The sequence below is a fragment of the Pleuronectes platessa genome, chromosome 12, assembly GCF_947347685.1.
Source record: "Pleuronectes platessa chromosome 12, fPlePla1.1, whole genome shotgun sequence".
Lineage (NCBI taxonomy): Eukaryota > Metazoa > Chordata > Actinopteri > Pleuronectiformes > Pleuronectidae > Pleuronectes > Pleuronectes platessa.
In genome coordinates this window covers 13723402-13736108 of record NC_070637.1, presented here as the reverse complement: position 1 = coordinate 13736108, position 12707 = coordinate 13723402, and the positions used below count along the sequence as shown (strand labels likewise).

Below are 12707 nucleotides of genomic sequence, written 5' to 3'. Positions count from 1 at the left end.
GTTTACATGTGAGGGAAGTTTTCTGGAAGCTGGTGAAAGGAGAACTTAGGCAGCAGCTGATGTCCGATGCAGAAGATTTTTATGAAGACTTGATGCATCATGGAGATCAGATGGTGGAACAATATACCAACGCCAACAGAGTAACGCCCCCCCCAAAGTCTGATGATGTAACCCACAGCATCCCAGTATATCTCCCCCTGCTTGTGTCACCCATTCCAACAGCACATCCATGAATGGCTAGAGCTGCTGTCACTCTCTGTGTTACATGTAGGTGTCTGCATCCTGTTGGATAGTCAAGCCTAAATAATGCATTCCTAAATCACATTGTGTCCTCTGGTGAAATACGCAAAAGAGTTGGAGTCTGGTGCCTCTTTGTCTGGGGCATCTGAATTAGAAATGAAAGTCCACGAGTGTAGACACAACAATGTGCTGTTGGTTGTCTACACTATAATCTGACCTTGGGCACAGCGAGGAGAGAAGGGATCATCTGTGAAACGAGACGAGCTCTATGGTTTATTACTATGGTGCCCAGATGTAATGTGTGAGGTTGGTCAAACATTCCTCCACAACACGTGCATGTTCTCGTACTCTGTACTTGTTCCTGCTAGCAACTCATGTGCAACCATTTGAAATACAGCAACTAAACGGCTGGTCGGGCCGCCTCTGTGAAATGCATCCACGGATTATAACATACTCTGTGAAATAATACTTCACAGTATTTCTACTCTGCTGGGCATTTGTGTAATATGCTGTGAAGTAATCGGAACGGCGGGGGGGGGGGGGAGAACAGAGTGACGTGTGGCACCAGATAGCGAAACGCATTCTGCCAAAAACTGCATGTATACAGGGTGCCTCATCTTAGCTGCCACGGAGCAGCTGGGGGAAACATCACATCTCCTGCATTAGAGATGCTTCATAGCGTAGTGTACGTGTGCTACTCTATTCTCTTTCCCTGTCTGGGAACAAGGTTAAAAGAAATTCCACTGAATCAATGCTAAACTGATATGCTGATGCAGAAAAGTGCTGCGCAGTGTTTTAGGCACGAGCATTTTAAAACCCTCTGAATGGACTCTGCACGAGATATCTGGAAATATAATGTACTAAACGAGATTGCGTTACATAACTGTACACTGAGCTGCTTGTGTGTTTATCATGCGGCTTGCATCATTTCTTCTGGCTCTGTGCTCTCAGACCTGGCATCATTGGGAATTCAAATGATAATCACATTTGCAAGAGGTAGTGCTGTTGTGCCAGTACAACTGTATATTTCATACGCGGTACATTGTTTTCAGCCGTATACATAAATCTGTAGGAGGGAGTAAGGGGGCCTTGTTTACAGAGGTAGACCATTTATAATTCTGAGTGAAGTTAACTTAAATATCCATTAATGTTTCATGTCCTGAACTCTTGAGGCATCAATTCCACTTCCTCCTCTTCCCTTTCCTGCTTGTTCACTGTTAAACCTTATCTATTAAAATGCACATGGTTCTTTAGAAACTGTTTCATATTTTCTCGGAGAGAAAACAATATACTGTCAGAGCTGAGGCCAACACGTGAGGAAAAGTAAAAAAAAGTTTAAAAAAACAGAGCGGCAGAGAGACTTTAGTTGTCACTTCTCCCTCTGATCTCATCTGATGATATCAGGATTGAAAATTCAAACACCAGCCGTAAACTTGGTGTGACACCGGAAGGTTGGATTACTCTGTGTGGTGTTCGGGTGCTGAGCGTCTGACAGGGGCTGTGGCATGGCTGAGTGACTTATATGCCAAGCACCCTGCTGCTCTTCCAGTCAGTTGAGTCGAGCAAGATACTTTGGTTCTGAGAACAGCAGCATGTGAAGCCCCAACGTATAATCAGCTCTCTGCTTGGGAGCTATAATTATTCAAAGTATTCTAAAAATAATTTTTATTGGTATGGTCATTTGTTAGCCCTTTGGGACCTTTCCACGACAGTTATGTTAGCAGCTTTGTGATGATATGCCACAGACTGTATATGAAAGGTGGATGACATGACTGCTCTGAAGCTAAAACGTCTTGATTGCCCCCTGGTGGCTGGCTGCAGAATATATCAGAAAAATCTGCTTCCTCCATGTTAGCGGATGGGACATGGACCAAATAAAAAGTCAGAGTTCACATTAAATAGTTCTTATCAGACTTATTTTTGTCCGTGTTTGTTCTGTAGATTTGGTTTTAATTAGTTATTATCCTAACACAAACCAACTTAATAGGTCACAGACAAAGTATTGGTAGAATTTGACAAAGGCAGAGGTAATGTCATCTTCCTCATCTTCTGGGGATCAGTCAGCATTTCCTGACCCTTGATCAAACCTTTTGTTATAGCTGTGGCGTTGTATGATAGACAGAGAAAGGTCATGTATGTTCTCATAAAGCTAAATAGCTTTGGTGTATTAACGTATACATTTAATGTAACAACACATTCATTTCCTGCTTAAGGACAGAAGAAGCAATTTTCAGAAAAAAAATTAAAAATGTGCGACACAATGCTTAAATTACAGGTGTTTGCAAATCAGAGCTTATGAGTTGAAAAGAGTGTTTTGGAATAATCTGCGCCGCAGCCATGAGTTTTACTTTGATTATTAAAACTGTTGCTGGAGGAAGATGTTTCTGCCTTTTCAGCAGAATTTAGTTTCATTAATCCTTTTACTTGACAGCAGACTCTCGCTCTACCAACTGCTCGAGGCGCTCGTTCACGAACAGTTTGTAGATCCCCCCCCCCCCCCCCCCCCTAAGCTGCTAAATCTGCGCTGCAATCGTCTGTGCAGGAGCCGTACTTCGCAACACTTACATTCATCACACAGTAGACCCTGTCTTCCGTAGGGGCAGAGACACACGACCTCCAACGGTGACTTTGGGATGCATGTGGCTCCGTGACCGCAGGGGTCGCGCTCGCAGGCATCGAACTGGCACAGCCTGCCCGTGAAGAGCGGCGGGCACTCGCAGAACCAGTCTTCAGCATCGCTAAACGCACACACATGGAGGGAGGCATAATTAGGGCCAGAGGTGAAAATGGACCATGACATTAGATCAACATGTCCAGATGCTTTACAAGCTCACACAGCGGCCTGCTGAACACACAGAGAGCAGGGGGGTTAGTCTACCCTCCCTGCTCCCAATGCACAAGAGCTGGAAACAGGTTACGGGTAAACGTGTCCGACCTGATGGAAAACCTGTGATATACGAGATCTGCTGAAACCCAGGCATTTGAATGAATGTACAGTAAGTTGTGGAGAAAAATAAGAATCTAGTTATTATTCATCTTTGTCGCTGCGGCAGAGGCAGAAGCGACTTCATGTCTTTTTTGCTAGAGGTAAACACAGGCACCCGGAAAAAGAAACGAAAAAAGAAAGCAGATGATTAGTAACGCAGGCAGAAAACTTACAACCAGGAATAGAACAAGATTTTCTCTGCCTCTTTCCCTCTATTCAGAAGCATGTGGCTGCTCTCCTGGCAAGAAGAGGAGGCTGATCTAGCGTGCAAAGAATTATCTGAGACCGAGACTTTATCAAATGCTCCACGATGTGCGTAGCTCTGAAAGGTATAATATCAGATAGAGGAAGCATTGGCGGGGGGGGGGTTTCAAATCCATAAATTAATAATGTGTTTTGAGCAGCAGCACTGCAGGATGTTATTTTGCTCCTTGAAAAACTGCCTTCTTGGAATGATATATTTACATTCTGTCACGAGAGCTGAACATTGTTAGACACGGATGTATTGGGGTACAAAAGCATTCTGAGTGATGCAGGAGAAAATGTCAATTGCACGACTATTAACAGGCTGCTAAGGCTTATGTCAATGTTTTACAACACACGCCACAAACTGATAGCGCCGACTGCGACCATCGTTTTCAAAATAACAGTCATGGATGATCATTGTTCATGCACCGAACAGAACAGATGTCAATCGTATGATCTTTGACAACTCAGAGGAGGAAGGATCAAATATTTAACGGAGCGACTCCTGGTGGAGTTTCCATGTATCTGGGTTTGCAATGCTCCTAATTTTTTTGCTTAGTGTTTGGTTTATAAATGTGGAGGTGACACATACAGTACATCTTGGATTCTTGCTCTGCTTTCCTGCCACAGTCATAAAAAATGCAGGTTAGATGAAGTGGACACCTTGAATTGCATATTCATGCAAATGTAAGTGTGAATAAATCTGTCGGTGTGAGTGTGAATGTGTCTTGGTTGTGATCGGCTGTCTAGGTGTCCGTGGCTGCACCGCTCCATGTTCCTGCACAGGATAAGAGGGTATAGAAAATTGATAAATAGATGGAAGGATACACAACATATATTTCCTGGAGCAACAGTAAACTCCTTGAGATGATTTTAAATATGAGTATACCTTCTTACATGTCTACAAATCTGCCTGTTGTAGTTCGGCGAGGATTTATCTATTTCTGCCGAACAGAGACATAACAAAAAGTTAATTATTCAAAAGGATCACACACAAAACAGTGAAACAGTCTTGACCCTGAAACTATTCACTTCATGCACAGGGTAAACAACAATTCTCTCCAGATGTGTTGGAAGTAGCTGGAAATAACCACACATACAGGGATCAGTACGGTGTGAGGGTTTACCCGAAATGTGTTTGCAAATGCAAGAGATACAAAGATAAGGGCTCATTGTAGAACAATCTTTTTTTTCCTCAGAGTCATAAAGTTAATAGTCATATTTAAGTGAGTTTTATTGTCTTTTAAATGGAAGTTTAATTCCACTTCATGCCTCATTGCTTCCACCAAGGACATTATGGTAGCCTATCTCAGTTTGTTTCTATGAAGAATTATGCTAAAAAACTACACAAATAAATTCTACTAAACTTGGTGGAAGGATAGGACACAAAAAACATTTGCAGCGCCATCTGACACCTGCTCGCTTCCATCCAGAAAGTTTTCACCATCCAAGACTCACAGTTTCAGCTGAGTGCAACGTGCATGTGTGTGTGCATGTGCACCCCGTGCTACCGCCATAGATTGAATCAATCCTGTGAGAAACGCTGCAGAGAAAGTGAAACCAAACGTCTGGGTCCAGCAGTTTATGTGCAGATCTGCACCAAAATTCACTGGATTCTCTCCTGACCCCTAATGCATCTTTCAGCTAAACGTTTTGTTAATCTGTCCAGTAGTTTTTGCTTAATCCTGCTAACTAACTAACAAACAAACCAAACAAAAACATAACGTTTGAGTGTTTCTTATAATCACTACATTAACACACAGTATTGTCACGCTAAGTCATTCACTATCAGTTCATATACTAGCCTCCACTTATCCACAGAAGGAGTTTTAGTTGGAAACAAGTACATCAATCAACAAACAGTTATATCTCCTTACATTACTGTTAATCTTGTGAATAGGCTGACTTAAAAAGTGTTGCCAAGTAAGTGAACTAATTGGAGTAATTATAGTGCAGACAAATGAGTAAAAATCACCAACTTCAAACAGGTAGCTGATATTTCTGACTCAATAAAAAGGTGAGCGTGAACAGACGAGGGGAAGACGCACAGTGGAAAACAGGTTTTAATTGGCTTAATCAAAAACCTGATGTGTGGGGTGACAAGAGGTTTTTTTAATTTTCCAGAGGCAATCTCTTTGATTACTTAATTGTAGTAATGTTTGCAGACTAATCGGAATATGTTAATTGCTAATGCATAAAGTCGATACCCGCCACATCTCACACCATTCAATGGCTGCGGTGCTAGTACAGCCCATCAAGCGCTGGATGAATTATTGAGGGGAACTACATTTTTAATCTAATGAGTACCAGACATATCATGAATAATTGATCGGTTAGCTTATGATACCCCTGTCAGCCGGAACAATGAGCTGTGTGACCACATGCATTGCTCGAATTTCACTCCCTTGCAAGTTATTTGCAGGACATTTTAATTCAAGTGCTTGTTGGTATGCAAATACACTTGAACGGAAAGGCACTGATGAGGCTCGGTTGCCATGGCAGTCAGTCCTCGGTTCTCTTAGAGAATTTAGTGCACTTCATCCTTTGTTAAAAAAAAAAAAAAAAGGACCACTGGGTTTAGGAGATATTATTTATAGAGAGGATCTGCCTTGGTACAGAAACACCATTTGCTTTCCAGCATTGTAAGGAGCCAATTGGACACGATTTTATAATGAGATTCTTGGTCGGTGGGGTGGGGGTGGGGGGGAGAGACATTCCGTGAGACGACTTTTTCCTCAACTCAATTATTGCTCATCGGAATTTTAATATGATCAAAGGGATGAAGTGGAATTTACCTGGCCGACCCGAGCACCTGTTTGAGCTGACAGCTGCTCGATATTTCTCCTGACCTCTTGCTGCCGCCCTCGCAAACCTGTTCCTCAGCGTAGAGGAAGGGCTGTGTCTGTTAAGTCTCCTTCACACGGTCTTTTGAAACGGGCCGTCATAAAAAAAAAAACATACTTAAGATGACACTTGAAATAAAATCCTTGAGGGACGTTTTCTCAAGGGATCCGATAAATCTTCTACGGTCCAACCTGGAACACACTGCACTCTGCAGCAAGCTTTGCTTTTCTGAAGCACTTTAAATGTACATGTTCAAACTGTACTTATAAATATATATATATATATTTATCCAGGTTTTCTCCTGACTCTGGCGGAAGCAGAGAAAAATACCTCATTATGTCTGAGAAATAAAGTTGTGTAACCCTGATTCAAAATTTCTCCACTTGATGAATTCATAGAAAAACATTAATTGAATTGCTTGAGTCAGCTTCTATGAAAGGTGACATTTTCTTACCTATTTTTTTCTTACATCCACAAAACAACTGCTACCCCACTTAGTCGACGCAGCAGTATCCGTGTTTGTCTCGCTTCCTGACACATCAGCAACACTTCATGAGATGAGCAGGGTCTCTGCTACATCACCGCCTGCAGATCAAGTAGTGGAGCAGCATCTTTGTGTCAACGAAGATTGTCATCGCGCCAAATGAAGCAGAATTCGCAAAGGAAAAACATGACAAAATGTTGAGCTGGGTTTTTCTTCTCACCAAAACTGAAATAGCGTAGAAAAATACAATGGAGACAAAAAAAACATCCTGCTCTATCTATATCTGACATGATAAAGGGATGAGAGACGGAGAAAAGGAGTCTGACAGAGGGAAACAGACGCACGGAGAACTGGCTCCTGCTGGATGAAGAGAATCAGGAAGAAGATAATAGGATGTTTTCATGGAGACTGGTCGACACCTCACTGTGGAGAACAGATACCTTCAAGTGGAGATCACATTGGTTCACACACTTCACATTTATTCAATTTTCTCAAACCTTTGACACACAGCTAGTGTCTGGTGTAATTACTTTGATTCTTTGTCTCCCTGTGATGACGGAATGATTATTCTGCACGTGTCGTCTAATCCAGCTGTTCGAAACCTTACAAATCCAGTACACTAACATTTTACTTATTACTATATAAAGTATGCATGTGAGACAGTGTAGAATGTTTATGACGACAAATCAAACTGCATTATGATACAATAGAAATCTTCTTCTTGCTCACCTTCCACTCAGCTCTCTGTCATCTGCCACTTGTCCCCAAGTTATTATAATAATTGTGTAACTACTATTGTAAGTTTTAAGTATGTCGAGGCTACACTGAAAAAAGAAAATGTATTTTTTACATGTAAAAAATACATTCAAAACCCCCTAATTTAGAAAAAACTAACTATGCATTGTTGTTTTGAATGCAGACGTCCTCCAAAATCTAAAGACACGAGTACAATGAACTCTAATGAGCAATTTTTCTCTTTTCATGTTCTTTAGGGACCAAAATCGCACACAATCGAATGGTAGCAGTGTTTGTTTTCTCGAGGTGAATTAAAATAATTGTATGTTGGACCTTGAGTTATTTTATAGGGACTTTGAAACAAGTAGAGCTCGAAACCCTGATTGAGATGAGATTGGTTTCACAAGTTGCAGGCAGTGAAACGGAGCTTCGGGAGAAATTATTGTTAAGTGGAGTTTTTGTGTGGCACCGGAGCCGGACCACCGCAGAAGAAGCGAGACGTCGACTCTGCTGCAGCCAATTAGCAAGAAGTAATTCCCTCTGTACGAGTTCTGCTCTGTGTGTGTGAGTATGTGCGTTTGTAAGTGTGTGTGAACATAGGTCAGTCCTCCTCTTGGTACCAATGTGGATCATTTTATGTGATCTGTGTGTCAGTCGGTTTTAATTGAGGTCACATTGTGATGCACATTAAAAATTAAAGCAGCTATTAGCAGTTTTTTTTAATGTATTTATATAATAAGGCCTAAGCATGAACCTCTTTTCCCTGTTCATGTCTGAAGAGTGTTTTGAAACGATGAACGTTGTCTCAAAGACTGTAAATAAAGATGGACAACATGACAGTTCCAATAAAGTGGAGCCAAAATGTCTTGATCACCACCTGGTGGATAACTGCAGTATAGGCCACTCCCCTGCCTCCTCCATGTCAGGGGAGTGGACCAGTTTTTTTAATGCGATAAAACAGGGTGACAGCTGAGACTGACTTGCGATTGGTCCAGGGGTTGTAGTGGCAGGACATTGCTATCGCCATCCCCTGATGGATACTGTGCAGTCTCTGGCGACCAGTGCACAAGATGGTGGATTTTTATCGAGGACACTTTGGCTTCATTTCTGTATAGTGGGGTAAAGCGGGGATGCGCTATTCATCTTTATATGCTGTGCACAGATGTGAACCTTGGCTTGGACAATTATTACAACCTTGAATATTGAAACATACTTCTGAATGAAATGTTTTAATGACGATAACTATCATACTCTGCAGTCAAGCTCAGCGTTTGTGTGTCTTTCAGTTCAGTCTTTTTGTTCTTTATCATTAGAACAGACGCTTCCTCCTCTAAAAACAACAAAGTGTAAAGTATCCACCTACCAGCACTTCCAAAATTCACTAATTACCACTTCACATTCTGTTAGTATAATATGTACACAAATAAACAGTAAAAACAACACTTTAGTTATTTTACTGGATGTTATGTGTTGACTAGACTATTGGTGCAGTGATTAACATTCAAATTACATAAAGCATACAAAGATAACAAAAACAAAGTTCTCTCTTATTGAAAATGTTACTAAAATACACATTCCGCATATTAAACTTCTCCTTGTCTTGTTGCTTGTATAATCCCTAAAACACAAAAGCATGTCTGAGATGTTTAATGCTTCCAGAAATATAATATAACAGACATGAAACATACATATGGGCTAAAATCAGAACCCTGGACAGGACGCTGCCATCTGGTCTCACAAAAGCAGCAGTGCCAGACATGGGGGACGTGTTAAGGGACACCATCAGCACCAGTGGGGGGTTCATTCTGCACCCCCCACTACAACTGGCCCAAAGTACATCTGTGCTGCTGTACGTGTCTTACATGAGAGGGACTGGATAGTTATGTATTTATCTAATTGTCTAATCAGGACATGATGAGACGTTGCATTTCTTAACTACAGGGACTCTCTGATTGTATAAATGCAGGTGGTCAAATTCTTCCTCTGATGAAGTATTCCTCTCTTTTTCCCCCGTAGTGGTCTCATTTGGTCCAGAGCAACTGCAGAGTATTATTGAATCTCTGTGCCGCTCTTGGAAACAATTTCTGCTTTAACATTTCCATCGGCCATATTTACAATCCCTCTAATGACATGGTCTGTGCAACCTGCAGCTGAGGTTCATAGCAGAAAGCGATATCAGGCGTCACAGAGCTGGCACCGAGGAACAAAACGGCCACGACCCCCTTTCCCTGATGATTGCCTGGCTTTTCATATTCATGTCGCTTGAATAACTAATATGTACTGTCTGTATCATTCACCAGCCACAACCGGCTCTGGTCTAAAAATGTCATTTCTACATGCCCAAGTGAACGGAAACCCACATGAAAACGGGGACAGCGCCCAAATCACCCCCACCGAACTCACAATCAAAAGCTTTATTCATCACATTATATTGTGGCAGCGCAATTCAGGGAGACGAGCAGAATGAGCAGAGCTTCGTGAACTCCCGGTGACCCCGGCGTGCTGTGCAGTTGAAGAGGATACCACATTAGCGCGTATTCATCACACTGATAATTGCAAGGCCCACTCGTTCACACATGACAAGTCAATGTGACCACAAGGCCACTCGCTCTTAATTGGTATTCTCAGAGCCGTTCATATTCCAATATTCACGGTGCCCTTTTTCATTTCCTGTTTAAAAAATGTAACCGTTAATTGATAGTGTCATTACACAATGAAGAAGACATTTGGGGCTTCTATTTTCTGGATGACCTAAGGTGAAATAGCAGCACATGTAGCTAATGCATCCTTGAAAAAAGAAAGCCACCGTTGCCGGTAAGTGGGCTGTGATCACAGAGTGATGAGCTGCACCAAGTAGAGATGAAGGACGGAGGGATCTTCACCTATTTGGCCGAGCGCAAGGGACTAACTTTGGTCCAGGGATTCGCTTCACTGTGCGATCGATGTGTGGCCGATCTATAGTAAGAGGTGGGAAGGAGCAGGACATGACTTTATTACCCGTTTAGCATTTAAGTATAGATACTCAAGCCATATGTCAATAATCCGCCTCTTTCTTTTTTAGTGGTACCTCTGTCGTACCTGGGCCAATGCCTGATAGTTGCCTTATGAAATAGTCTTTTCTCTCAAAGATGATTTCTATCATTTAAGGTAGTTCTTATCACATTGATGGATGTTCAAGTGAAAATTTGTCTGTTAAGTTTGGCTTTGATCGAGGTGAGTTATTTGATGCTATAGAAATGGGCGAAACATACTGAGACTGTGGCTATTGATGTCCTTGGCGAAAGACGGCAGTGTTACTATCCAAGATATTTTGGCTTCGTATGGCAAATTCCTTTATATATACGTAGTCAATCAATCAGTCAAATTTTATTTGTATAGCCCATATTCACAAATTACAATAGGGCTCATAGGGCTTTAACAGGGTGTGACATCCTCTGTCCTTAACCCTCAGCAAGAGTAAGGAAAAACTACTAAAAACCCTTTTAACAGGGTAAAAATACGTAGAAACCTCAGAGAGAGACACATTTGAGGGATCCCTCTCCAAGGACGGACAGAAGTGTAATAGATGCCACAGTAGTCACATCATTCATCAAAAATAACAGATCATTGCAGCTTTAATATTTAACTTAAATTCCTCTTGTATTTGATTTGGCAATTCGGTTGGATTTGTGTTTTACACCAGGTTTATTTGGCCGGATAAATAACCATTTTGGTCAAATGTTGAATTGAGGAGGAGGATGTTTAAAAAACTAACTGGACACTCTTCTGTTGCCTCCTTACTGCCATATTGCCGCACTGAGAGAGAGACGGCACCATCACACTGAAGCCTACAGTCTCCTTTTCACATTGGATATTTATTTTGTGTGCCACATTTCATTGGTGTAGTGTCACAAACTGTCGGAGACCGTAAACTTTGAACAACACTGACAAATTAATCAACTTGCAAAGCTGCAGCCTTTGTAACAGCCTGTTTGAAAACTATTTGGAATGCGACATGTTCCAGACTTCGCCACCAACACTTGAATTATGCATAACACAGAACATCATCAGGCCAATAACACAAAACAAAAAATAGAATAGAGAGAACAAAATTCAACTTTTTAAAAACGTTAAAATGATATTAATTTTCTGCTGATATCTGGTCCAGTCCGGTATTTCACAGTTAGCCCACACTCAAATTAGTCCAATGGAGATAAGATAAGCTTGAATAGCTCTGCAGTCGGAGATGGTTGGTGCCAGGAGGAGAAGCTGTTGCCAAAACTGTCATTTCACTAGCTGGCTGACTGGGATAGTGAGTGTTCAAAGCTCCCAGGGTACAGCAACAGCTCAATTCAGGTTTTTAGAGATTGGGAAAACAATTTAAATTGGAATATATATTTCTACAGTGGATACTGTGTGTCTCTGATGTTCCTGCTTCATACTGAGTCACGGTGGCATAAGGAAACAGCTGGTCCAACCTAGATCTATCTACATCCATAACACTAGTTCAACTTGGCTGCATTTCACCCTATTTAAAGGGTCATTAAATGTGTGCTATGTACTATTGGTAAAGAATGAAAGTAGAAATACCACACTGTGGTTTGATGCCTCTGTCAACCACAGTTTCAGTCAAAATAAATAATTTCCCAGGCCCATGAGGTCCTCAAGACCTTTGACCCCTGAAAGTTGTTTCCAGGCACGTCTTGTCAAACTTTGAAGAAATTATCAAAAGGCAAACATGGGGTGTCCAAGAGGCCAATAACATGTTTTGTGAGGCTACCTTGACCTCTGACCTTTGACCACACAGATCCAAACAGAAAATCCATGATTCTAGGTGAACATTTTTGCCAAACTTTAAAGGATTTTCTTGTGGCATTCTTAAGACAACAAGCCCACAAGGGAGAAACAGTGACCTTGACCTTTCACCACCAAAATATAATCAGTTCATCTCCTTGAGTCCCAATTAACGTTTGCGCCAAATTAAGTGAAATTCCCTTAAGTTGTTCTTGAGATGTCGTGTTCACAAGGCAAACAATGTACTTTGTGAAGCTACTTTGACCTTGACCATTGGCTTTTGACCATCAACAGTTCATCCGTGATTACAACTGAACATTCGTACCAAATTTGACGAAATAGACTCAAGGCGTTTGTGTGATATCGTCTTCACAAGAATGGGACGGAAGAACGGACAAC

At 41.5% G+C, this 12707-nt stretch overlaps 1 protein-coding gene across 1 annotated transcript in view; it reads right to left on the bottom strand.

Moving 5' to 3' along the window:
• eys (eyes shut homolog) overlaps positions 1-12707 on the bottom strand; it is a 159696-nt gene that overhangs the window by 9482 nt on the left and 137507 nt on the right. The window contains exon 42 of the mRNA XM_053436051.1: positions 2806-2978. Coding sequence (XP_053292026.1) covers positions 2806-2978 — 173 coding nt within the window. The remainder of the gene's footprint in view (positions 1-2805; positions 2979-12707) is intronic.